This window comes from Lepidochelys olivacea, assembly GCF_965140295.1.
Source record: "Lepidochelys olivacea isolate rLepOli2 genome assembly, chromosome: 18".
Classification (NCBI taxonomy): Eukaryota; Metazoa; Chordata; order Testudines; family Cheloniidae; genus Lepidochelys; species Lepidochelys olivacea.
Window position 1 is genome coordinate 18,501,499 of NC_140428.1, and position 27,570 is coordinate 18,529,068.

Below are 27,570 nucleotides of genomic sequence, written 5' to 3' on the forward strand. Positions count from 1 at the left end.
CCCATCCTCCAATCCCTTGGGGTGCAGGTTGAGGAAACTAGCAGGTTTAATGACTTCCCAAAGCCCGGGAGCAAGTCAGTGGCAGAGGGGGGGAACTAGGAGGCAGCTGTTCCTGGCTCCCAGTCCCATGCTCAGACCACTAGACCACACCGCCACTCTGTTAAGCTGCTCTTCCCAAGTGCCTGTCTGCTGTGCAGCTCTGATGAGTTGAAGTGCCGGGAGCAATGAGCAATGATAATTTGGGGGCAGAGGGAAGGAAAATGTTCTCAGCAGCTCGTCACTCCCTGAACCATACGATGCCCAGCATCAAATCAGGGCTTGGTAGGGAGGTGTCTGCAGCCATGTCCCTTTTCTCTGTCTGTTCAGAGCCCACCTTTGCTATCTTCCTTCCCAGACAGGATCTCGGGCCCAGCCGGAAATCAGCGACAGGTTAGAATGACCGACGGCCAGTCCCCTTGTGCACTCACCCTGCTGCACAGCATCAGCCACGCCCCCTCTGCTCCCCCAAGGGGGCCCCGAGCCCCGTTTCCTCTTCTCCAAGGAGGTTCGGATGTTGCTCTGCAGATTGTGGGGCTTTTCCTGAAACAAACCTGTCCCACAAGGTTAGTCAGGGAGGAAAAGGAGAATGGCATTGTCAGAGCTCGGTGTGCCAGGAACACACTGGGACCTCCATCAGCTCGGCCCCACACCCAGAGTTCCTGCTCCTGGCTGGTCACACCAGGATTTCCATCAGCTCGGCCCCACACCCAGAGTTCCTGCTCCTGGCTGGTCACACCAGGATTTCCATCAGCTCGGCCCCACACCCAGAGTTCCTGCTCCTGGCTGGTCACACCAGGATTTCCATCAGCTCGGCCCCACACCCAGAGTTCCTGCTCCTGGCTGGTCACACCAGGATTTCCATCAGCTCGGCCCTACACCTAGCGCTCTTGGGCCAGTAACACACCAGACCCTGTCAGCTCAGCCCCAGCCCAGCACAGGTAGAACGGGGCACTGCCCTCAGCCGGCCGGACAATGTTCCCTTAGAGGGGCGCACGGGAGGGGGAGGAGGCGGCCAGCTTTCACAGCAACGTAGGTGGACACGAGAGGGTTGAGCTCAACCTCCATATCAACCCCCGCGGGGCTCTGCACAGGGCTAACGTCTCCGTCAGCTCCAGCTGCAGTGCGGCTGCCCTGGCATCAGTGGAAGGGAGTTCCCATGGAGTTGCCCCTGTCCTGAGCACTTGCATTTGTGCTTTCCCTCCCCAAGCCCCCGGGGCTGGCAGGCTGCCACCCCTGCCCTACACGGCTGGCTTAGAGACAGAAGTTCAGAGCACCGGCCTTTGCCCACTGCCAGCCAGTATACATGGATTTCACAGTGACAAAACCCACCTTCCTGGGCAACAGGCAATTCCCTGGGCAACCCCAGCTGTCCAGAAAGGGGCAGGTCTTGCTCACAAGCACGGGGCTAACACTGATCACCATGGCGGGAAGGGAACATTTGCTCCCTAATCCCTGGGTTTTTCCTTCCAATGCCTCTGAGCTGAGAACACCAGAGAGCGTGGGGAAAAGGGGTCCAACGCAGCAGGAATCACTCTCCCGCCTGAATTGTCTTGGGCATGTCTAGTGGGCCAGGGAGGCCAGCAGTACAGAGGGGGAAGGGAGGGCAGCCAAGGAGGGCTCAGAAGAAGGCTAGAGACATTAGCATTGATGGGAGGCAGGGTTTGCAAGGGGAGCGCTGATGCCCTGGGGGTATTCACCCCATCCGTGCCGCGCAGGAGCTGCCCTCAGGCTGCCCCCATCCGACCCTTAGGAACTCTCACCTGAACAGGTGACGCAGGAGATGCCCTCGGCGCTCAGGTTGTACTTGAGGTCCAGGAGCACCTGGATGTTGGTGTCGGGCCGGAACAGGAGAGGAGCGCGGCTAGCTGGGCGGAGGCGGCTAGCGAAGAATATGGACAGGATCAGGACCATGACAAAGAGCCCTGCAATGAGAGGTGCGACCAGCATATGGGACTCTGCACACACAGAGCTCTCATCTGCACGGTGCCCCTGGGGCTGGCCATCCAGCAGCACCCAGGGGAGCAGGGTGCTGGGGGATTCCCCAGGCGAGCAGGGAAGCGACAGGTGCTGGATGCCCAGGCGCAGAGAGAGAGAGCCTAATGCCATTCCGAACACTGCAGCAGCATGTCTTCCCTAAATGTAAAGTGGCCGGCAAAGCCCAGAGGGGAGCACTGTGCCAGCGGGGAAAGGGCAGAGTTATCTGCCATATACAGAGCTATGCAAGTAGCAGAGACAGAGCAGGGTCTCAGGACACTGTCATTCCCCTGGGAGAGCAGGAGGAGGGAAGATCTATGTCCCATGTGCCTGTCGGAGGGGCAGGGCAGCGACGCTGTGTCCAACCTCGGCCTCCCCTCACCGTTAAGGCTGAGGAATTCTGGGAGCGCTGCCCAATTAGAGTCTGTGAGACGCACCATAGGGGAGGGCATCCCTCTGGCCATCCTTACCCACAATCACCCATCTGCTCTTCCCCGCAGACCACAGCGCCCAGTGCTGGAGGAGCTCCTGCAGATGGGCGATCAAGTGACCTTTCCTGATCTTCTCGGCCGGGAGCTGCAAGTTCTCCGGCAGCGCAGACACCAAGGGCACATCCCCCATTTCCAGAGCCACTAGGGGAGAAAGAGACCAAAGGCAGGCTCAGAGCTTGGCTCGGCTCCCAAGCCCCTCGCAGGGGCACAGAGCAAGGAGCCAAAGAGAATGAGAAAGGCAAGTTCTCCTGCAGCCCAGAGTAGCCAGGCAGATGGACAGACTAGAGGACACTCTTAGAACTTCCTCAGCCCTGTGCCCTTCAGTGCATCAAACCCACTGGCCAGGCTGGAGCAGGAGCCAGAGCTGAGCAAGGCAGCGACTTAAAGCTCCTCTTACGACTAGACGTATGTGCCCAGCAAGGCTCTCAACCTGCTGCTCCCATCTATACTGTGGTAACCCCTATAGGCGCCGGCGTGCTACGTGCTCCACAAACTCTTACAAGCCAAGCTGACGGAGCGTGGGAGGGGCACAGAGGCGCAGGGAGATGGAGGGGCTGCCTAAAGGCATGGGGCAGGTCAAGGACAGGAAACGAAGCCCTTTTCCAAGTCCTAGTCTAGTGCCCTCTTCACTCGGGCACATACCACACTGCTAGGAAGAGCAGCCAGCAGCCCTCCAAGAGGCTTGGTTTGGAGAAAAACCCAACAACAGCTGGGCTGCTGATCTGAACTATCCAAACCTCTGGAGACTTCAGAGCAGCGCTGAAGGATTTCTGTTCCGGCTTGGGATGCCCTGATAACACCCTGTCTCTCTTGGGGTTTAGCATTTCCACAGTTACTACCAGTCGGAACCAAGAAATGGGGGGAAAATGTTACATTTTTTTTCAAACCTCCTAATATATTTGGCATCAGTGTAGGCCCTGGGTGAAGGTTTGGGGGCATTCTTAAATGCCAATAAATAACTCAGCAGGTCTCTAGGATCTCCAAGCCCTTTAACAGCATTGCAATTGAGTCTCGCAGCACCCTCGCGAGATAGGGAAGCACCATTATCCTCTTTTTTCAGATGGGGAAACTGAGGCACAAAGAGGGGCTGGAACTTACCCAAGATCACACATTTAAACCAGAGGCAAACTGGGAACAGACCCCAGCTGCCCTGAGTCCCCATACTATGCTTTAGGCACAAGTTCATTCTTTCCCCCACTTTGCTCTGAACTCTGCCATCAATACAGCACACATGTGGATCCAGGCAGAATCTGACCCTTTGCCTGACCTGGTGTGTCCATGCGTAGCAGGGAACTTACCAACCTATGTGTCTGCCTGTTATGGGAATCACCCCCACGGAAACCCATGGCCGCAAACGACCAAGTCAGAAATGAGTCCCCATCCTGCAAACGTCCTGACACCCTCTGTTCCCATTGCCTGTGCGGGGGTGTGGGTTCGCTCAGCGTGTGGCAGCATACAGCCCTCTAGAAAGCAAAGCAATCTGCGATGCAGGATGTTGGGGATCAGTAGGAACCCCATCACAATCCCTAGCACCTTTACAAGGAAACAGTGATCCCTCCACCCCTCTTCCCCCAATACAACCGGGTCCCCCCTGTACCCTCACCCCCCAGGCTGCAACCCCCAGGGCTTTGCTGGGGCAGCAGGCACTCCAGTCTCTTTAACGTGGCAGGAGAATGGCTGCATCCAATTTCCATCCGATGGCCACGTGCCACCTCTGTCTCACCAAGAATCAACCTCTCATTTGCAATTGGCAAGATGGCGCTTTCTCCGGTGGGGTTGGCGAGGGCACCAGGTGCCTTCCGGCAGCCCCAGCACGCCACACGGGGCCTCCACACAGAGCCACATCCTTGCCTCATTCACAAGTTGCCCAGGGGCTCTACCGGAAACTGTCCTTCTGTTTAGTACGGTCCAGGGATGTGGAGGACGAGCTATTTCCATAAATTACCATCCTGTGCGGCTCTGGCATATTGAGGAGGCTCAGCACTTGCAGCAGGAGCCCGGCAGCATGTTAAGAGCAGCCTGACCTCTGCTTGTTCTGGGACTGGTGAATTCACTAGCACAGGGCTGGGGGGAGGTATTCCCAGGTGGAGGAGGGTTAAACCTGCCCTAAGGAGACAGCTGCATCTTAGCTCCCATCTCCCCGGTCACCAGGCCGAGCCTGCTGCTATCCCCGAGGGTTTGTGTCTAACAAGGACTCTCCAGAGCTCGGGGCTGCAGTTTCAACCAGGCAGCACTAACAGCCAGCTTTAAAATCCAAGGATGAGAGGCCCTTCCCAGCGAAATACCCTTCACTCCAGCCAGGGCTAATTGGACGGTCTGGTGATTAAGGCATAGCAATGCCACCAGGACTCGTAAGTTCTCTTCCCAGTTCTGAGCTCACGCAAGTCACTGCCCCGCACTGTGCCTCAGTTTCCCCACCTAGAAAGTAGGGATAATTGAAATGACCTGCCTCATGGGAAGCTGTGAGGCCCAGCTCCCTATGCGTGTGAAGTGCTCCGAGGCCTCAGGCACTGGGCACTGTAGAAGGACGAAGTACCTTTGCTCACATGTGCTCACCCAATGTTACACTAAAGACTACAGAGGGGACTGGGATTTTAATTGAGTATTGCCTTCCATCTCGGGAGGATTGTAGTGCCCAGGTGCTCTAGACCAGATGTTTCCTGGGTCCCTTCATAGGGTAGCTAGGTATTCTGGCCAAACCTGGATCCTAATTGGACTCCTGAGGAATAATAATGTCATGCCTCAAGTAACATCCAGCCAAGGGATGCACACACAGCAAATGCAGATCCACGGCATCCCAGGAGGTAGCTAAGGATCATTAGCTCCAGTTCACACATGGGGAAACCGAGGCACAGAGCAGCCCAGTGGTCACCTGGCAGGCCAGTGGCAGAGCCAGGAGGAGAACCCAGGACTGCCACTCCCTCAGGGGAGGCTCCTTGTCCCCAGAATGGGCTGACAGGATTCTGAACACCTACCCGGCTCCTCCTCCACGCTGAGCAGTGGGATGTCATCATCAAGGTACGGGAGTGACCCCTGGCCTGGACCGGCTGCATCCTCCGAGGCGAGTAACAGGTCATCGGCAATGGGCAAAGTGCTCGTCTTCCCGCACTTCTGACTGCAGCTGGATGGGGAGGGGGGAGCCAAAGTCAGCAGCTCTGGGCTACGTACTGTGTGAACAGCTGCTGCCTCGTCTCCGTCTGAGAGGAGAGCGACTGTTCCAGTGACCTGCTACGCACTCAACTGCCAAAACCAAACCAGCCACTTCCACTGCTAATGCGCCGGGGCATATCAGGAGCTCGGCTGCTGCTAGCAAATCATCAGAGACTGGGCTAGATGTGTGTGGGGGTGGGAGGGGAGGCGGGGTATTCCCAGGTGCTTCTGCTCTTCATCACCCAGCTAAGGAATTAAACCCAGCCGGCTGCTGTGCCACACCTGAGAGGGAGGAAGGGGAAGGCGCACTGATTTACCCAGATACAAATCTGCATCCCCGTGCCCCCAGGGGCTGGGCTGTCCGTCTGTCTGCAGGGCTTGCATGCCTCCAGTTCCCAGATTAGATCCTGGGACAAGTTCTCTGCAGGTGTAAGTGGGGGAAGCTCCCTGGAAGTCAATGGGGCTGCACCCACTGATGCCAGCAGGGAACCTGGCTCCTCTGGTTATACGTCTGGAGTCACTCTGCGGCAGCCACCCTGGGTCTACACCAGCAGAAACGAGATCCAAATCCGGCCTTGACTCCCGGCCTGATCCCGAAGGTGGAGAATAAACCTCCCCTCCCGTAAGGGCGGAATCCTGCCGGCAGCAGAGTTCTGAGGCCAGAGCGTGCCCCTCCACTGCCCGGGGGGCTGGAGGCGTGGGGGGCGAAGGGCGTTGCTAGGGGGGAGGGGTGTGTTTACACTAGGCACACGACCGGCTGGGATGCATGGTGCTTGCAGTGCTGGACAGGGCCTGCTGCCCACACGCAACGGTACTTCTGATGCATTGGTTGCAACACCTGCAGCTCAGGTCTGGAAAGGACACCTGACGAGGTTGCAGCTGCTTTGAGGCAGCCGGTTGTGAACTCGATCCCGCAGTGCACTGTGGGCAGTTCCGAATTCCCAGGATACAGTGGCATGACCACAGCCGCAAGGCGCACCGTGTCTGGATGCACCACGACAGCTCTGCCATGTGGACGCACTAACCCATGGCTAGGACAACCCAAGCGACCAGCTGCTCCCTGGAGTCAATGCCCAGGCTGTGGTTTCCTTGCCTGGCATGGGCAGGCTCCTGTGGGGGAGACTGATCAGCGGCAGGATGTGGACTCTTCCTAACAGCCCCGCGAGGACTCTCACCTGGCCTGACAGGAGCTCTCCAGGGGGGACATGTAGAGGGTCCATATTCCAAGAGCAGCCGGCATGGTGAACAGCACGGCCACCCAGCAGCAGGACACAATGAGCGACATGAAGAGACCAAAGTCATGCACGGCAGGGATCTGCAGAGAGAACGCTCAGCTAGGACAGAGGAGGTGGATCCCAGAGACCTTCCAGCAAGAGACCCCGCTAAGGCAACACAGGGAAGCGAACTCAAGAGGAGCCCGGGGGTAGGAACACTGGCCAGTCCATGCTGCCCAAAAGCCATGGAGCCAGCTGCCCCTGGTGAAAGCTGGTAGTCTAGGGCTCAGCTGATGAGTGGCACTTGATCATTTGGCATGGCAGACACTGCCCAGCGGTTGAGGTGCTCGCAGGGTGGGTGCCTACTGCATTGCTACCAGGCTAGGGGAGCTCTCTCGTGTATCTGGCCCTGGGCACATGCAGGGGAGAGGGGCAGAGCTCTCGCCAGTGGCTCAGGGGAAGGCCTAATCAGATTCCCTCCTTGTGTTTGATGAGCACAGTGCTCCCAGGGACAGCAGCACCAGCGTGCCCAAAGCGGAGGGAAAACCTGGGGTGGAATATGCTGGGATTCCTCCCTCTGCAGTTCAGGCCCCAGAGCTCCCCTGTTTGGCTGATGGGACTGGAGTCTGGAAGGGACTCCAAAAAGTTCCCGATCTGTTTGTGGAGGGACGCTGTGATCCTTAGACATGCCAGCTCTGCTTCCCATTGAGCCTCTCTTCCCAGCTTGGGCTGGGGGAGCCAGACCAGGAGAGCCAGGCATAGATGACAACGTTAGCAACGTGCCCCATTTGCCTGCCAGGTCCAGCACATTGCACCTGCCACAGGCCTTGGGAACAGGAGTCCCAAGGACATCACTTGAGCTCCAGCTTCCTGCAAAGCTGTATGGCTCAAAGCCCCAGGAGAGCTGGCTTTGCCACAGGCCCAGGGCAACAGAGCTGGCCTGGAGGGAGTCAGTCTCAAGCGGGAAGAGCACACAAGGAGTATCTACATGATGCATCCGATGAAGTGAGCTGCAGCTCACGAAAGCTTATGCTCAAATAAATTGGTTAGTCTCTAAGGTGCCACAAGTCCTCCTGTTCTTTTTGCGGATACAGACTAACACAGCTGCTACTCTGAAACCTACATGAGCCTGAGAGCTCAGGGAAAGTCCCCCTCCAGAGCAGGCCCATGGTTGTCCTCTTGTGGGCCAGGGAACTGCTGAAAGGCCGGGGGTGATGTTTTCTAGCAGGCAGCCGTGACCTCAGGGGGGCCACTGCGAAGCCCTGGCGCACCTGTGAGAAGATGTTGGCAGCGTACGCCGCAGCTGTGGTCAAGGAGGTGAAGAAGGTGGCCTTCCCTGCCGTCTGGATGGTGTGGATCATGCGCAGCTGCAGGTCCTTCAGGTGGGTGGCTTGGCGGTACGTGTTTATGAAGACAAAGACGTCATCGACACCTGGGGAGGAGGAAAGGTGGGGCAGAAATGCCGCTCGCACTGGGGAGAGATGCATGGGGCCAGATCCTCAGTGGGCGCAAGGCGTCACAGCTCTGTTGAAGTCAGTGAGGCTAGACAAACTCACACCGGCTGTGGACCTGGCCCACCAAAGCTAAGCTCACTGTCAAGCCTGCGCCTCCTGCCACGCAGCGAGGCAAGGGCAGACCATTCTGCAGGCTGGCGCGGGTATGGCAGGGCCTTTGGGTGGGGAGCAGCTGGGGCAGAGCAAAGGAAGGAGGCTAGGAAAGACTTACCGATCCCCACAATGACAAAGGCGGCCACGCCATTGAGGATGCCCAGGTACTGGACCCCGAACACCACGTGGTACAGGAACAGCGCCACCAGGCAGCTCAGCCCGATGCTGGCCAGGCCAAAGAAAGACAGGAACACTGCGGGAGGAGAGCGATGCTAGGAATCTCGGTACTGGAACTGCATGGGCTGCAATCCCTGTACTGCCCATGGGGTGTGGGCACCTGGCCTGCTCCTGCCCCGGGAAGAGCTTTGACCTGACAGGGGGTATGTTGGTCAGGAGGGAGGGATTCCAGCTGGGGCAAGGCATGGTGATGTTTCCAAAGGCGAGTGGTGGTTTTGAGGCATCATGGGCCTGATATCCAGAGGAGCTGAGCACTCAACTCTCCTGCGGGCATCAATGGGTGCTGCGGGCATTCAGCACCTCTGGAAATTAAATGCATGGAGTCTCAATTTGGGCACCCAAAGTCAGAGGCTGTTCTTGACCGGGTTGGCCTAAGTGGCCCCTAAGCAGTGGGGACGGTCTAGGACCCCACAATGGGACATGGAGCCTTCCACTTCCCACCAGTTCAACTCTCGTCCAGGTCAATAGGGAAACAGGCCCCGAGCTGGATCTCCGTTACATTGGGGTAAATATATACGGGCTCAGTTGAAGTGAGTGGAGTTATTCCAGATTTACACCAGAGTTAGCGAGAGGAGAAGTTGCTTCTCAGTTGGCCAAATCCCCTCAAGGGAGCCCTTCGACTGCCCCCACCCCCCAATCTCTGCCTTGGACAATTCGGGTTGTGTCTCTGTGGCCATGGGAGGCCCTGCTACTCTGCCTAACATCAAAGCTCCAGGCAGTGCATTCCTGAGCAGGCTGGAGAATGACCTGCCCAGGGACTCTCCTGGGGCCTGAGGCAGGGACTCCCATCAGGCTGCTCACTGCAGCCCTTGCTCTGCTTTAGAGCAGGGACGGAGAGTTTGAATGCAACCTACCCGAGCAAGAGGTGAGGATATAGACCAAGACTGCGATGCAGCTACTGCTGATGAAGGCCAGCAGCATGTCGTTACTGAAGGTCCTCCTCACTTCATAGTCAAACAAATCTGTCCCACCATACAGCACCTGCACTTTGCTGGGGTGGAGAGAGAGGCGGGAGAGAAGGCACAGAGGAGAATATACAGTGAGTGGGGCTGGAGGATCGAACCACATGCATCTCCTCCAAAACCAGAGGGAGGTCATGTGCGCAGATCAGGTCAGATTGCAAGGAGTGGTGGCCGAGGTTTGCATCAGGAGAGCAGGCAATAACAAAGAGCGGGTCTCAGATTTTTAAAATTCCTCCAGTGCATTGCAGTCAAAGGTGTTAATAGAGTTCTCGCTGTCAACAAACAGCTCTGGAAGCTTCCAAAGCCAATCCCATCTGGCATCTTAAATCATTGCTTATTATATTAAGCGCAGATGTAATAACTAGCTGGGTGCAGGCAGAGCCCGGGCCTGTGAACCACTGCATGATTTACCAGCCTCTGCTGCTGGAAGCTGGTTCTGAGCAGAGGTAATCCGAGATAATTAAAACCAGGAATACAATAGCCCTGCATCACAGGAGCGTGCCTGTAATCCAGTCTTTTTGGGGGCTTATACACCCCCCCCTTCCCTATTCCCCTCCCTGCTCCCCATAATTGCAATCCTTCCCCAGGCCCGTACTGAGAGGACTTTCCCACGGCTGTAATTTCAGAGTTGACCCACACTGGCTGTATTTCACTTGGCTGATGAAGATCAGAGTCCCTGCAGGTCAGGGGTACTGAGATCCAGAGCAGCAGATGGCCAGAGATGGCTGAAAGCACTCTTCCAAGCTGCTGCCTGACCATCTGGGTCCCCGCGACCACGCCCCTGTACTGACCAGATGCATCCCCTCCTCAAGCTGTAGTGAGGTTCCCCCTGCAAATGCTGGAGCAGGTACAGAACAAAGCCCAGATCTGACCAGCTGGTTCCCAGCAGCACAGAACCCCAGGGAGACAAGCTCATGTTTACCGGGGCAAATCCTGCTCCAGGTAACACTCACTGGCTCTGTTAGGCTTAGTGGTGTTCCTCCAGCCTGACACGAGGAGCAAGAGGAGAGTCAGGCCCTTTAATTAGACTCATCCGCCCCTTTTACAGGCCAGTACATCATCAAGGGCCAAATTCAGACCCGGTGTGAACAGAAGCAACTCTGCTGAAGCCAGTGGAATTAGACTGGTGCAGAATGGATGCAAGTGACACCAAGATTAGCCCGATGTATCTGTATACACCTCCACCGAACTGAACTGCGCCCTGCAAGGACAGCCTCACCTAGCACCAGGTTCTGCCGACAGCCGCATCTGTGCATACCCCCAGGAACCCCCCAGACTCAGGTCTTGCCCCCCCACCCCCACAAGTTGTCCCATGGTAACCGTACCGGTATAGTTAAAACCGTACAAGCGCCCTAGTGTGGATGCAGTTATAGCCGTATAAAGATGCTTATCCTGTTCGAGCAACTCCAATATGGGACGGGGACTAAGGTGTACTGATGTGAGGCACCTTTATACTGGTATACCACACCATCCATTGCAGCTACTCCTGATTGAGCCCCTGGCAGATGAGAGCAGAATCTGGCCCTCTGGACTGGGGCACCCTTTGTGTGGGGGAGTAATTCTGCATGGCTCTTTGCAGGAACGGCTGCCCTGGGCTCACAAGCCAAACCCCATGCCAACTAGCACTGGCCTGAGGCATTAGGTCCTTGCACTGTCTCATGCACGTTGCTGGGGCCATGCAGTATTAAAGCAAACAGGAACTGTGTGAACCATTCATTGCCACATGCTCCAGCACCCGTGGCAAGGGTGTTCTGGAGGCCTGCTTTCTTTCCTTCCTTGTGCTGGCCACTGCCCAAGGGAGGAGACTACCCAGGCTGGCCAGTGGTCCGATCCTCTCTGCCAAATCCTGCACTCCTCATTCCAACGCTGAGAAGAGCCTCCTAATCGGACTTACCCTGGCAGGGTTCGTGGGAGCGTGGCTGCCTGGCACCTCCTGCATTAACCTCAGAGCCTCGCCCCCCAGCATCAGCGCAAAGAGTAACAGCTGAAGGTAGCTGGATTAACCCCTCGTGCACCTGACACGCCAGCGGCTCCTCTAATGTAAGTGACAGACAATCTCCCACCTCCTCTCCAGTCCCCTCCCTTCCCTGCCAACTGGATACTAAGTCACCCAGTCCGTACATGGTCCTCCCGCCTCACCTGGTGGACTGCTTGGCCAGCATGGCCACGTAGGTGACCACGAAGCTCTGGAACTTGCTGCGCTGCTCGTCCCACCTATCCTCCACCGAGTAATAATTGGGCAGGGGGGCCCCGAAAAGGATCTCGCTGCGGAGGAGGGAGCTCTTCATGTTCTCTGCCGAAAGCCCCTCATCCACATACCAGTAGAACTCCGGGTGGGTCATGGCCAACTCCAGGGACCCTGCAGGAGAGACCAGCACAGAACCCTTTAGGTCAAGCTCTGCCAGCTGGGCGTGGCACATGGGGCCAGCCTGACGCTGCGGAGCCCCGCATGCTCTCGTCCTCTCTCTCATGAGACAGCAGCCGGCTCAGGGGGATCTCTCCCATCCCATCCATCTCCAGCCTCTGCTCACCCGGCCTGAGAAGGGGATAGGCTGACAAGAAGGCTCACGGCTGTGACAGCCAGCTTTGCTCCCCATGTCACCTGTGCTCGGTGCTACAGGGCAGCCACACCGCTATCAATCACAGCTGCTCTGAACAGGCGGCCTGGAGCTCAGAAACCCCCGGCCCTGTTACCCAGAAAGATGATCATAGGAGAGGCTCCTGAGGGCAGCGACCCCCATCTGAGAAGCCCACAAGGAGAAGATGGAGCCAAACATTCCCAATGGGAGATGGGGGGGCATTATGGAATCCTGCTTCTGCTGCTGTCCCACGGCAATACTCTGCAGCCCCACGGGATCAGGATAGGGAAGCCGGGAGTGGCATCCTATAGGGTGGGCTGCACTAGCAAGAGTGGGACCCTACGCAGCATCATATATCACGCAGGCCAAAGGCCAGCGCTGATCGTAGGGTTGCCGTGGCCAATACTGTAAAGCATGAGGCTCCTGCTCCACCCAACTCAGGTGAGGAGCTGGGATTCCCGTGCATGCTGAAAACACGGTCCTACAGAATGGAGCGTCAGTGCACATTTCTTCTAGGGCACTGCAACGAACTAAGCCGGGTGGCTCTGAGTCACAAATCTGTGAATTCCAGGCTGCAAGGAGTCCACAAGGCGGGCTCCGGCAGCAAGGCCCCAGGGCCTATTTTGGAGCAGGTACCAGGTAGCAGAGCTGCTGCTTGCAATGGAGCAGATGGAGTAAATCACTTGCCTGCTGCCCATACGCCGCTCTGGCTGGCTTTCAATCGGCAGCATATGCCTGGGAGACAGATGGAAGCTGCTTCCCACAACCACATCCCTCCCACAGACTATCCATGATTCACCTCCAGCTCCCCTGAAACCCGCCCCTGCAGGAGGGGTGGCATTAGCCCTGCAGAGCTGCTGAGCGGAGTCAGTACTAGTCTCCCTCGCCCCCAGCACCCGCCTCCTGGTGGCGACTCACCGGGAGCATTTCACCCCACAGCAGCAGCAGATCTGTATCGGCCCAGATAGGCGAGATCTACACTCGGAGCTAGGGGGGGCGATCCCAGCTGGTGTAGGCAGTGGGGCTGCGGTCACACAGGTAGCAGGCATGGGCTAGCTGGCCCAAGTACATACCTAGGGGGTCCAGGCGGGTTGGTACTCGGGGTAGATAGCCCTTGCTCCCCAGGCTCTTGCAGCTACACTAGTATTTGTAACAGGCTAGCTTGATGAGAGCCAGTACGAGCACATCTACATGAGCTGGGAATCACCCCCGCCCCCAGCTCCAAGTGTAGACGTAGTCATAGACAGGAGGCTCTCCAAGGCAAAAAGATTGTACAGGGCCTAGCACTGAGGGACCTGACCACTGACTGGGATTCCTAGGTGCTACAATAATCACCAGCAGCAGGTCCAGGGCTCACTATCTGACTTGGGGATCGGGCAGATGATGGAGGGGAGAAAGGGCCTGATTCCCCATCGCTCTGCACCTCGCACTGTCATTGCAGAAGGGCACCCACTTTGCACTGGCGTTCGTGACAATACGAGGGGCAGGGCGGCAGAGGGGCAAGCTGAAAGGACTCAGACCCAGGGTCCTTGCCCAGCAGTGCAGGGCTTCTGCCAGGTCCCCATCTCAGTGGCATGACGACTGGTACTAAGTCTTGAAACAGTGACGAGAGGCCAAATTCAGAGTCGGATTCACTGATGCACTGACAAACCCACAAGGCCAGGGTGGGAAAACTCCAGGGGCATAACCACAGAGACTGGCTGGAAAAGCAAAAGGTGAGCCCCTTGTCCTAAAATCCTGAGCTCCCCATTCCACAGTCAGGCCAAGCCTCCCCCAGGGCAGATGGAGATCAGCACTACTCTATCTAATCTAACCGGGCCCACAACATAGGTGCTGACCAACCATACAAGGAGACCCAGACCCGGGACACGCCTCAGTTCAAGTCCACCCAACTCCCTGGGCTCACCTTGGATGTCGGCCAGGTCTTGCCCCATGCCGTCGTAGTAGATCTTGCCTCCCCGTTCGGTGGGGAAGAAGTAGGTCATGAGGGAGCTGGGAGGGGAGCAGTATGAATAGGAGCCCAGAGGAAGATCCTTCAGGACCTCGTGGGGCTTCCAGCAGAACTCCCGGAAGTGGGGGTGGTCCATGATCTTCCGCTCTATCTCGTGGATGGTGAGCAGGCGCTCGGAGGTGAAGATGTTGTTCTCGGCGTCCCCTCGGGCCAGGAAAATGAGTTCGATGCGCCAGTGGGCATGCGTCTGGGTGTTGGCACTGACGTAGGTGCTGGAGTAGTCCCAGTGCGGAGCACCCCGGGCGAGGCGGGAGGTTTGGTTCACCAGACTCCGCCGGGCCTCGGGCCCAGCAGGGCTGGTCCTCCCTCCGCCCACGGGAAGCGCCGCGCTGCGCCTTGGCCTGGCCCCACCGCCCAGCCGAGAGGCGTTGGGGTGGAGCTGCTGCAGCTGCTCGAAGATCAGCCTCTGCAGGGTCTCCGAGGTGAAATCAGCCAGGTCCCGGCGGTTCCGGCCCCACGAGCCGAACTGGGACTTGAGGGCCAGGGTGAGCGCATCGAAGCGCTGCGAGGACTCGTGGTTCCTGATCTCGAAGGCGTTGTAGGAGATGTCGATATCCAGGGTTGGGTAGTGGAGGAACATGACGACAGCCAGCGCAGCGGGGATGGCACAGCCCAGGAAGAGGATAATGCTGGCGCAGCATGGGTTGGTGAAGACCCAGCCAAGCACGCTCCAAAAGCCGGACGCCGGCAGCATGGTCGGCAGTGGCCTGGGATTCCACTGGCATTTGCCACACAGCTGGGGACCCTTGCTCCTCTTCCGGGGGCCAAAGGCAACCTCCTCCTCCTCCTCCTCGAGCCAAGCATCTTGCAACAAGGGGTCATCCTCAGTGTCCATGTCCAGCACCTGCAGCGAAGGGGGAGAGAAATAGGAGTGAGCGGGGCACCCGCAGGGTGGAGAGAGAGCGGCAGGGAGCTGTGGGTGGGCCCACAGCACCGCAGAGGGGCTGGGGGTGGCAGAGGAATTGTCCCAGACAGCACAGAGTTAGCATCACAGCAATGACCTAGGCATGCCTCGGTGGGGGAGGGATGGAGTCCCATGCTCCCAGCTCAGTCAGGCAGCAGAGAGCCTCTCTATTTTGATGCCCCGGCCTAGACCTTGCTGCTCTGTGGCTACCGCCGTGCCAACCCTGCCTCCTTGCTAAGCTCCCATAACAACCAAACGCTGGGACCCTGCCCAGCTCCATCCACACCAGGCACTTCAGACACAGATTGAAAGCGGCCGGCATCGCTGTCCCAACTTCCGGGGCTTTGTCAGAGGGGCTCTGCCTAACTCCAACGGCCTCGGACACAGACCAGGGGGAATCCTCTGGGCATGCAGCCCTCACCTGCATTGCAGCAGCTGGGCCATTTCAGTTAGCCAGCTCCACTTCGTGCCCGGGAATAGTTTATGCCGTCAGATGAACATTCCCAAGGCCTCCTCGCACTAAGGCTGAGAACCCAGATATTTATAGCCGGGTTATGTATCTTTCCTGACAGCGCACACATGCACAAATTCATCCTGGTCCTTGGTATCAGTCTCCAGACCTTGCCGGCGTGGGGAACAGGCAGCCAGGCAGGAATCTCCTGGGCAACACACAAGAAATGCTTCTAATTTCCAGGAGATAATTGCAACACCGTGGTCTCGGAGGGCAAAAGCATTGGGTTTGTTTACCAGCAGTTACATCAACACTTCAGCCTAGAACTGCCCAGCTTCAGGGCCCCCCAACTCCTAGCCGTGGGAGTCCGTCACCAGGGTTTACTGCATGAATTTGCATCCCTTGCTATGGAACAACTGGAAGCTACAAGCAATCCCCACGGCTAGGGCTCTCTGGGGAGGGTGGGGCCTGCTCATGGTGGGGGCGGCGGGGAAGACAAGGAGAACACACCCTGGAGATGGACGGACACCTCAGGGCAAAGCTCGAGCAGGGGGACTTCTTTCCATAAGGAAACTATTAGCATGGTGGTCCTTGGCCTCGCCCATCCTGGATCCCGGGTTAAAGAGAAGTGTGTTGGGACCCCCCTCTCCAGCCAGCCAGGGAACCCTGGACACCTGGTAGAGAAGCCCAACTTGAGACCCTGCAGTCTAGCTATTTCCTTGCCCTTCCTTTCGGCAGCAAAGTGGACTCCTCCCCCTCCCTGCAAAGTCCCGGTCCAGAGCCACAAGCAATCTACCCCCAGGGGAGAAACAGCATCAGGCTTCTGCTTTAATGGGGCTCCAAACACCCGGGGGACTAACGGAAGCCCCCCCAGCTCCCCCCCCCCCCAGTGCCCTCGTACTGCTGGAGCCATGCCCAGAAATATACAAGTGTAGCAGCTGGGAGGCCAGAGGAGAGCTAGCTGTGGTCAGAGCAGATAGGAGCGCTGGGAGCGCAGCGGGGCTCGCAGGCTGTGGGAGTGCAGCAGGGATCCGGGCTGCAGGTGGCGGGGGCGTAGTGGGGCTCCTGGGTTGGCCTCGCCAGCTCCTACAGGATTTAAGCTCCCATTTTTAAAGTACAAATTAAGGCCCCAAACTCACAAACCTACTCAGCACCTGCATCTCCAGCCGAAGCTTATGGCAGCGGCGGGTGCTTGGCCCCTCTGGAGCACCCACCAAACACGGCACTCAGTCAGCAGCCACTTTCGAGAACGGTCAGTCCCCGGGTCTGTGAAGATCTCACTGTGCGGGACTGAGCCTGCATTCAGGCCATACATGACAGCAGCTCTCCACTGGGCAATGCCAAGGGTTTCCCTAGTTCTGCTCACCGGGGCAGTCTGTGCAAAGGGATTCCAGCCAGAGCAGCTGTGTGGCATGGCAGGGGAGGGCTCAGTGCACGCCCCATGGTTTGGATTACAGGGCTAAGAGGGCCCCCAGCTGCTGCTACTGCCCAGTGCAAGGGGAGGAGAGGCACAAAGTCAAGAGGAGGAGAAAGGAGGAAAGGAGAGGATGGCGCGGAGCATCACTCTGAGTCCCGCAGCTCCCGCCCAGCAGCGGCTGCAAAGGGGGCTCTGCACATCCGTTCAGCTGGGGCAGCAGGTACCGACAAGGCCCCGGGCATACAGAACAGGCCCCTCATCCCCTGTGCAGCCTGCATCCCGTTCCCTGCTGCTGTGTCCGCAAGCTGTGGGGCATGTCCTGGGGAAGGAGCTGGAGAGCTGCAGGGCACAGGGATCAGCAGGGGCGGGGGTCTTTGCTTCCAGGAGGAGAAAGCTCTAGAGCTGAGGCCATGCATCCCCTCCCCCATCCCACCCGGGAGATACAGAGGGACACGTGCTGCTTTCAGCCACACAAGCGTCCAGCCAAAGAAGCCTTCTCAGAGGAGTTGCCCCAGATTTACGGCAGTGTAACCTACAGGAGAATTTGGCCCACAGTCCAGTTTTACAGGGACCTTCCCATAATGCTCAGCACCTCCCCGGACACACAGGTCGCGACTGCCTGGCCATTCCCCTGTAGCACACGATCCTACCCAGTTGGCCAGTAGCCCTGTACACTAGCCCACGCTCACATCACTGTGGGAGAAGCTACCCTGAGTCACTGTCCCAACTCCACTCCGGGCTCGCTCGAATCCTCCGTGAGGAGCTCCTGTCTCCCCCAACCTCTCCCCCCCACCACTCCAGCCCAGCCAAAGAAGCCACCAGCGACACTGGGAATTGTCACAACACATTAAATCCCATCTCGTCAGCCCCAGACGCCGGGATTGTTCCGCCCACCTGCCGCGTCTGCAGAGGGAAGAGTCTGCTCAGCAGCAACTCCCACGAGTACGCTCCCGGCCTGCCTGCCTCCACCAGCCTGCAGGGCCCAGCTCCCACCCTTGCCCCTCACTCTGCTCCGCTCTCCAAGGGTGCGGGAGCAGGGGACATGGCTGATGTCCGGACAGCCACAGAGTGTCCCTTTCCCCAGACTCTTAGTGCATATCTGAGGGTGCAGGGGGACTCGGGCCAAAAAGGGGGTCTGGAGTCTGCCTGTCCACACTCTGCTCCATTTCCTCACCCTAAAAATCAGAATGCTAGTACTATCCCCAGGGGAAGGCAGCAAAGGGGTGTCTCGTTAGAGCATTCAGGAAGATCCTGGACGGGACCGAGGGAGTGGGTCTGGGTTCAGGATCAGCTAAGGGGTTATTCAATTTCCAGTGTGCACATTCCAAAAACAGGCACCCTTTGGGTTTCACTGCACATCCGTGCGGGGCTGCACGGGATTGAGGCCCTGGGGCAAAGCCAAAAGCAGATTAACAACGCTGAGCAGAGAGGCTAGCGTTGCTCAACATGATCAATTTCAAGCCAGGCCCCACCCAGCCAGTATTTGCGTACGGGTCCTGGAGATCTTGGGTCCAAATCCTGCTGATGACCCATGTGGAGACGATGCTGCTGATGACCCATGTGGAGACGATGCTAAAGACATGCAATTACCTACCACCCCATTCCTTTGACCTCCCTTCCCACTGCCCAGACACCCACCAGGGCCCCCATTTCCCTCCCAAGGGATGGAAGTTCCGCAGGACCCAGCCAAGGGCAGGTACATAATTTTTTCAAAATAATCTTCATGAGAAAGGGAGGTAAAGAGCTATAATCATTCCGCATTTATTTGAGCTTCTGAGGAGAGGCGGGGAAAGCCAGTAATCCTAAACAAGAGTGCCTGTGCGTGACAAGAAAGGAAGAGGGAACACAGAGAGAACCTGAGATGGTAACAGTGCAGGAGGAAAAATAATCACACCTTCTTCTTTTCTGACCAGAGCCCAGTAAGCTGCAATTGGAGGCCACGTCTACACTACAATATTCGGTCAACTCACGTTGCATCAGTGTGCAGCCACTGACTGTCTATTTCTCGGGTGCATGAACGCTTGGCTGCTTACATCAGTGCCGTGGGTACTCACAAGCGGTTGTGTCCATGTAAAAAGCTGTGTACCATGGGTAGGTTTTCCAGCGTGCCCCATGCCGCTGGCTGGCACAAGCCTAGTGGGACACTTCCACAGGGCTTTGTGAGATGCCAGCAATTCGCCCAGAGATTTGCTAGGAACTGGGGGTCAAGTATGCACAATGCCACCTCTTCCATCCCATGATGCAGGGCATTGTGAGACAGCTGCTGGAAGACTGTTAGGGCGGACACTGGTACTGCAGCATCTACTCTTGCACCGTGTTGACGGAAGGAGGCTGACCATGCCCCAGTGTCATTCAGACAGGTGGTGTTATTTCCTCACTGTAATAGGGGCTTATGTCAGCAGGAAACCAGTTTAGGCGGAAACACATGCACCACGAGCTAAGACAAGTCAATTTAGGTCGACCTACCTTCGTAGTGCAGATCGGGCCTGAGGCAGGATATCAGAAGTCAAGATCCCCACCCTACCTGTTGCTTCTAGCCCAAGTGGGGCTGGGAAGCTGCTTATAACTGGGGAGCTATGTTGTATCCCTGTCTCGGGACACCTCCTCTTTCCAGAGGTTTGGGGCCTTTATTAATGTAAATCCAGAGTCACTCCACTAAAGCCAATGGAGTTTCGGCTCCAGGATGGCACACCCCAGTGTAAATGACATCGGAGTCTGGCCCCTGGGTGGGATCTGAAGGGAGTTGCCTCCGGGAGGTGGAGTGGAGGGGAGGGGAAAGGGCAGGAGGAAATAGGCGGGGCAGGGGCAGGATCTTTGGGGCCTAGCCTCTGCTCTCAGGGAAAAGGAAGGACCTGGAGGAGGGCCTGGTTGACAACAGAACAGGGTTGTTCAGTCTGACAATTCCTGCTCCTCTCTGCAGGTGGAGGGGCCAGCCATCGGGAGCGTTTCCCCCTCACTCAGCTCTGCACCTCCTCCCTGCTCTGAACTCCCTTCAAAGGAGACTTCACCACAGGAGCAGCTGCAGAGCCAGACGCAGCCCAGCCTCACCCCTGGGACTCGGCTCTCACACAGCCCCTCATTGGGTCACGCCTGGGTCGAAAGCTGCTCTAACCCCCGGCACTGCTCCAAAGAAGACGGGGAGCGTGGCTCCAAGAGCGGACAAACCCTGGGACAAGCCACGAGCAGAGAGTTCTGAGAGAACAGCATTTCCTCTGCTCATTACCATGCAGGGGCAAGCTCGCCTTCCCTCTGCTGGCTGCTGTGTTGTCTAGGGACTCCCAGTGCTCACATACGGCCGTGTTACCTTTCCTTTAGCATCAGCGTCAAGCCAGCAGGCCCTAATCTCGCAGCCCTAGTCAAAGCTGCCTCCTCCGGGGACTTTGCCTGCATCACGATTCCAGGATCAGAGAACAAGGCCAGCTCTGACTGCCGACGCTGTGCAGAGAAAGGGCTGGCTTTCTCCCCCAGCCTTGCCCGGCACTCCCTGGCCAGCCATAGATCACGCGTCATGCAAGTCGTCACTCGCCATCCAAAGAGCCACTTGCTGGCTGCAGTTACGCAGCTGCTGAGACGCACATGCGTCTCCTAAAGAGCGGGCAGCACCCCGAGGCGGCACAAGTGGGACGGCAGCTCTGGGACCTAGGCAGCACTGGGAACAGCCAAGTGAGGCTGGCCGGCAGCTTTCCACGTGTTAGAAGGAAGGATGAAGAGGCACCAGCCAAACACGCCCAGACTAGGTCCATGTCTCTGGAGGAGATGAGGCACGGACACTGCCCACCCCTCGCGGAATGAAAAGGGGAATCTCAGGGGGACTCTCTCTGCCACGGCTGGCACCAGCAGGGATCTTCTTGGGAGGGCTGCACTAGAGACGGAACAAATGGGTGCCGTTGGGACCTTGATCATATTTGGGCTTGGATTAGAGGCCAAACCAGGGCTAGGGTTAGGTTAGGCTTCAATGGCAGGGGGCTCTCCTGGGCTGTCACTCCCCCTTCCAGCTTTGGAACAATCCTGGATCCCAAAGGGTGGCTGAACCCCCTGAAACGAGGAGAGGCAGCCAAGATTTGAGGACCCCCCTGCAGGCTCAGCTCCAGCTTGTCCTGTAGGATGGGGGGGGGGGGAACGAGGAGACACGTGGAAAAATAAGTCGAATCCAAAAGCATGAAAGAAATGCCCAGACGCCAAACATCTGCCCAAGTTGCATGCTCCACTCTTGACCACGTAGCCAGGGCTTCTCTGCGCAGCTTGCGCGGCCTCAATAGACTGCAAGCTTTTCCAGACAGGGACCAGTCCCCTCTGCAATGGCACAGCCCAGACCCTTGTTTCCAGGCTGCATGTGGGAGTGGAGAGCTCTGGTGCCCTTCCCCAGGTTACACCATCCTGATTCTCCAGTGGGTTTTACACCAGGAATGTCCGAGTGCAGAGAGAAGCTCAGGAGGAATCGGAGTTGGGGGCCTTGTAGCCACGCACCCATCCCCTTTTCTACAGGGGGCAGGGGAATCCCTGAAAACTAAACGGTCCTACCATTGCTACTTGGCACCAAGACACGAGGGATCACAGCTGCTGCCTGTAAAAACAGACACAAGCCGTCGCAAAGCAAATGCTAGTTCAATCTGCGGAGGAGGAAAATGCTTTTGTTCCCCTGGCACAGCGACCTCATTTGCAGGCCCGGATCTGCCTGTGAGCACGCCCTGCCCCACACCAGATGACCCCTGGGTGAAAAAAATCTGGTTTTCAAGCAGCTGCTAATCTGCTGAGCTGTTCTGCCACAACTCGCTCTTCCATCCCTCCCTCCCACAGCCCGCCCGGCACAGTCCTCCTCTGCGGCTGCCACTCACTGCACTCCCACGCAAAGGCACACTGCACAGGCCATGCCCTGGCTTTCAGATCGCCACTCCCACCGCTGATGCCCATTCTGGGCAGTAATTGGGAACCGGAAAAGGCAGCATGGAAAGGGACATGTCCAGCAAGGGGACACAGGCAGAGGGGCCGACACAGAGCGTAGCGTTATTTGCTGTTGCTGAGTGGGGTCTCTTTGTACTTGTGATCTGAGCAACGTGATGGCCATTCTAGTCAGCCCCTGCCACTTGCACTGACTTTATCCAGACCCCCAGCTGGAGAGCATGCAGAGTGTCAATTTCTGCTAACCCTCCGCTCCCAGATCCACCCTGCGGGACTGCACCATGGCAGAACCCCCTCACAAGTGCCAAGGCGGTGCAAGTCACTAGTAGAGGGGTCTAGCGCCCACTTGGACCCAGCAAAGCAGCCCGGGCAGAGCGCCACACAGTGGAGAGTTGAGCCGTGTGCCTAACACACTGGTCTGAACAGTGGCTGCTTCCCCGCGCATTGCACCAGCTCCCCGGGAAATCACTGGGTGGAGATCTCGCTTTGCTTCTGCTGAGCGGGGACTATGCGTCTAACGTGCAGCCAACCTCACCCACCCCAGTCTCACCCAGACATGTGCTCATCTGCCGTGCCTTCCTCCTTCTGCCAGCTAAGGGCCATTTGAGGATGGCGAGAGAGGGAGAAAGACGCAGGTTCAGCAGCACAGCTGAGCTCGGAGCGACGACGGTGCAGAAAACGATCTGCCCCAGGGAGCGGGTGGGGCGGGGACGAGTCCCTAATCAAGCAAATAAAAAGCCTTTGTGGTTCCTCAGCATCCAGTCCTATGGACCAGAGCCAGCCACGATTCAGTTCCATTCATCCTCCTGGGATGCCTGCCAAGGCTGCCAACATCAGGGAGCTCAGCCTGCCCCCTAGGAGGGGCTGGGACAGGCACATGATCCTGAAAGGATCAAGAGCCTGAGCTGGTGTAAAAGGGCCCAGCGCTCCTGAAGATGGTGGAGTCAATCATGCAAACGGGCATCGGCTGAGGATCTGGGCCTGCACCTCACACGAGAGCACAATAAGCTCAGGGGACGTGTGTGGCCTGGGTTTGTGCTAGGCGCTGCACAGGAGGGTGCCGGTTCATGACTGGGGGTACGAGGCACTACAGTAATGCTAATGTCAATTTGAAAGGGGGCCGGGAGAGAAGTCATGGTTACTGCTTGGACTCGATCTCCAGTTTTGCAGACAAATGGGCACCACAACAGGAGAAGCCAAGCCCGCACCATTGCGCTGCGCCCCATTCTCCCCTGCCTCGCCCCCAGGGCTCATCACCTGCACCTGAGCAGAGTGGGCCACGTCAAATGCTACCAGGGGGGTCTCACGCCCCCGCAGCATGGGCGTATGTGATGGCACAAGGGGCAAGGCCAGGTAGAACCCCGCCCACAGGTCCCTTGGGACCCGAATCCACTCGGATTGTAAAACCCAAACCTTACCGTTCTACCTGGGAGCAAGTCAACCTGGCATCTTGTTACCATTTACCAGGCTGACTAATGGGTTAATTAGTCATTTAAAGGGCTGCGGAGCAGGGAAGCACCAAGCCCTGGGTCATTTTTCCTATAGCTCTTGAAATCATATCCAACTCCCAGCATACAAGAAGAGGTTGGGCCAAACTGGAATCAGAAGAGTTTTAACAGTCACTGGAACGGGCAGAATCTGACCCTACAGCTCATGCCCCCAAACATCTGCAAGCACTTCCATTAATTCACACCCAGGCCCAGTAAAACCTCCACGATAAAGGATGATTTCCATTTGGCAAACTCTGGGACAAAAAGCAAGCCATCACCAAGTCAGGGAGAGGCAGTGACAGACAAGGAAGCTAATTATACCTGACCTGACTAATTAATGCCAACTTTCAGATTAAAAAAATCCTTGCTAATGTTCCATTTCAATTACTCGGTTGTTCCTTTTACAGGAAAAAGGGAACCGTGTGTACCAGCGAGACAAAAAGAAACGGAGACAGAGAAAAAGAAATGGGAGGGAAAGACAATTTCTGTGAAATTCGAGCTCCTGATGGACAAAATAATTAAACTTCACATTCCCGGACCCCCTGGGCAAAGCTTCCAGAGCCCAGCTAACCATTCTGCGGCTGAATTTGTATTCCTGAAACTTCACAGAGTTGCTACAGGAGTCAGCTTTCGGCCTCTTCGTCATCTAAATAAAGTCTCTATGGGGGGGCTTTGTGCCTTCTCACACAGCTTGCAAAATCAGTTGATCAGGTTCCAGCTCAGAGGAGCAGCCTCATCGCCATGCGAAACAGCCAGCAAAACCCTGCGTTGATGAGGTCCAGGGTCATCTCTGGTCTCCACTTCCCCACGCCAACACGACCATGGCTTGGTTAATTCATTAAGCCTCACAACGCCCTGTGAAGTAGGGCGGTGTCACCCCTATTTCACCCATGGGGGAAACGCGACACACAGAGGGGAAGGCCACCTTTTGAGAGCGTCCCTAACAGGAGATACCAAGCATTGGATTTTCGGAAATGCAGAGACCCCCCTGGCATTGTGGGGCTCGGCATGGGTGCTAGCTGGGACATCCCCTGTTGTCGTTAATGGGGATACTCGCAAGCTTAAAGTCAGGCATGTGCTTAAGTAACTTGCTGAATCAGGGCCCAGGCCTCCTGTCTTGAATTCCTGTGCTGGTGCCACCCATCCATCCTTCCCCCTGGTGTTGCAAGCCAGCCAGATTCGCTCCTTGTACCATACATAGGTGCTAACTTTTGGTTTTGCTGGTGGGTGCCCCACACCAGCTCCGCCCCCTCCCCCCGAGTGCCTCCTGCCCACTGCTCACTCCTTTCTGCCCCCTCCTGCCTTCATGGCAGTGAGAGGGGGAGGAGCAGAGAGGAGCGAGTGGCAGGGCAGCCCCACTCAGCGGCTGATGGGGGCGCAGGGCCAGCCGCTGACCAGCCGATTGGCAGCCAGCCCCCAGGCCACCAGAGCAGCAGCCCCAGCCGTTTTTTTTCCCCATGGGTGCTTCACCCCCTGAGCACCCCCAGAGTCGGCGCCTTTGGTACTGAATCACGCAGATCAGTGACACGGCATTTATCAATGGTCTTTCTGGCTCTTTGCCTTTCCCTTTCCGTTCGCTCCAGATACTTTGGAAAGATGCACACAGGCCCCCTGGACACTTTACAGATCAGAATGACATCAGGACGCCCCGGCAGCACGCTGGTGTCGGAACTGCCATGCGAGGATGCGAACATGGGTTTGCAGGAAGAGAAGTCAGAGGAAATTAATTCCCCTGGATTTTTCTTCTTCTTTTTCTTTTAAAGGGGCCATCCTCTGCCATCTGAAGACCCCGGGAGGGGAGGGGGGCAAGACTTCACAATGGGCCATATGCAAGAGGGAAAGCTGACTAAACTCCCAGCCCTTCTTCAAAGAATGAAGCATACTCACACTCCTAATTAAGGCCTTCTCTTTCACACCAATGACCATCTCTGTCTCACCTTTGCCCTCACTTTCATTTCCAGCATGCCTGGCACGCTGCATGGAAAGTTTTCATCCTGGTTAAAATCAGCACAGTTAGAGACAGACGAGGCCAGTTAGATCTAAGGTCTTGTCTCCACCAGGTAGAAAGGCCGGCTAGAGCATTTGTAGTTTGCAACACCTGTGATACACATGCAACTGCCATCCCAGTTGTCTTACAAGTGGTGATTGGACCTATTTGAAATTACACACAAAAATCCTACACTGAAAGAACAATAGGGTTGCCAAGTCAAAGCCTCAGAAGTTAGGAAATGCCAGAATTAAGGTTGCTTGTGTAACCTTAATTCATCCCCCTTGTGTGTACGCTTTGATAAAGTCTTTAATGCCATGATCACGTACTATTTTTTCTACGGGTTCTCTCCCTCAGTCAGGGTATTGGACGGATGGTGCTCACGGAATGAGCAGCAATTCAATATTTTGTTTTTCCACTGTGTGGTCCCAGGCCTTATTTCCTGCACGCTATTCAAACGCTGCTCTGGAGACAGAATTGTTAGTGTCTTCCCAGACTTTCCTTGGAGCTCATCACTGTAACATCTGAGTGCTTTGCAAACATGAATGGATTCATTTTCACAGTGCCCCTCTGAGGTGAGGGGTGGTATTATCCTCGTTTTACTGCTGGGGAACCGAGACCCACACCAATTAAGGTCAAAAGTATCCACTAATTTTGGGGTGACTAAATTGGGACACTTTGGACCTGATTTTTTCAGAGTACTTAGCGTGACATTTTAGAGGTATATCTGTGCCAATGAACCTCAGCCAAGCATGGCCTATGGCATCCCAGAGCTGCGATTGCAGGGAAAGTCCTGTCGCCCCGGGCTGGAACATGCCCAGTGCAGATGGAATCTTCAGGGCAAATCTAAGGAATCTGTACTGAGCATGTGAGAACTGGGATTTTTCCCCTCCCCACAGATTTTATAACAGCCAAATGTGGGTGGATTTTCACAGGGACAGCAAAAGACACATGCATGACACAAAGCACCCGCCTACCAAGTGTCGAGTCGCTGCTCCAAAGCGTGACGTTGTGAAAGCTCTCCAGAGAAACAGTCACCAGAGGGTTTTTTTTTAAAAAAGATGCATTTTTCCCCTCATTCTCAAGAACAGCTGAACCATTTGGACAGAAATTAAAAACGAAACAATAAATAATGATCCGCCTGAGGCAGACACTCGGCATGGAAAATTTCAGCCCAAATTATTAAAATCTCGCAGTTATAAAAAAATGAAAACAGGGTCTTACCATGGGAAGCATCAGACAACCTTAACAGGCAGTGCTATCAGCCCCACCTAGAATATCCTGCTCCAGCAGATCATTCACTGGACTACGAGTCAGGAGATTTGGCTTCTGTTCCCAGCTCAGGCACTGATCTGCTGTGTGACCCTTGGGCAAGTCATTTCACCTCTCCTTGCCTGTCTTGTCTATTTCTGTGTCTGTACAGCTCCTAGCACTGGGGGGCCCTGATCTCCATTGGAGCCTCTGGGCACTACCACAACACAAAGAATAAAATAAAGGGCAGACTAGAATCCCACCCCCAGAGAGCATTTTACACCTTAAATGACACTTGATCTTTGGAAATCAGAGGGAGGCTGGCAAAGAAAATTAATCATGTGTCTCTCTGGGTTATTGCACCTAATTATTGGGGGTGCTGAAACATAGCACCTTGGTTTTAATCATACAAACCCCCTTCTGCCGTGTTCGCTACGGGAGTTATTTATGTATCGTTTAATGCTAAAGCCCCAGTGTGACTCAGGCTTGTGGCACATGGCGTAAGTCTACCCTGTGAGCCTCCCAGCTTGGGGAGACAGCCGTGAGTTAGGGGGGCTTGCGCTAGTGCCAGCTGCGTGGACCCCGTGGCATTGGCGGAGGCTCTGGCTAGCCGCACAAGTTCCGAGCTGGGGGTTATGCTGGGGCAGAGCTATTTTTAGCACACTGACACAAGCCCCGCTAGCCCAAGGCTGTCTACCCCAGCTGAGAGGCTTGCTCCCAGCGATAGCGTCGACAGCCTTACAGGCTTCCACCCGGCAGCACCAAGCAAACGGAGCCGCCAAGGTGCTTCAGAAGTAACAAGCTTGGTTAAAAAGTTGCTGGGATTTGTGTCTGAGCCAGAACCCCTCACTGGGGCTGAGCAAAATGCTCAGCCATGTGTGCGGGGGGCCCGCAAGAACAAGCTTGT

The 27,570-nt window shown here is 56.4% G+C and overlaps 1 protein-coding gene across 1 annotated transcript in view; it reads right to left on the reverse strand.

Moving 5' to 3' along the window:
• Positions 1-27,570, reverse strand: part of DISP3 (dispatched RND transporter family member 3) — a 56,572-nt gene that overhangs the window by 10,819 nt on the left and 18,183 nt on the right. The window contains exons 2-11 of the mRNA XM_084651769.1: positions 14,160-15,108; positions 11,814-12,033; positions 9,567-9,703; positions 8,594-8,728; positions 8,140-8,300; positions 6,830-6,969; positions 5,480-5,625; positions 2,484-2,645; positions 1,800-1,961; positions 468-590 (exon numbers count right to left, since the gene is read on the reverse strand). Of these exons, the coding sequence (XP_084507895.1) occupies positions 468-590; positions 1,800-1,961; positions 2,484-2,645; positions 5,480-5,625; positions 6,830-6,969; positions 8,140-8,300; positions 8,594-8,728; positions 9,567-9,703; positions 11,814-12,033; positions 14,160-15,099 (2,326 nt within the window). The 5' untranslated portion in view covers positions 15,100-15,108. The remainder of the gene's footprint in view (positions 1-467; positions 591-1,799; positions 1,962-2,483; positions 2,646-5,479; positions 5,626-6,829; positions 6,970-8,139; positions 8,301-8,593; positions 8,729-9,566; positions 9,704-11,813; positions 12,034-14,159; positions 15,109-27,570) is intronic.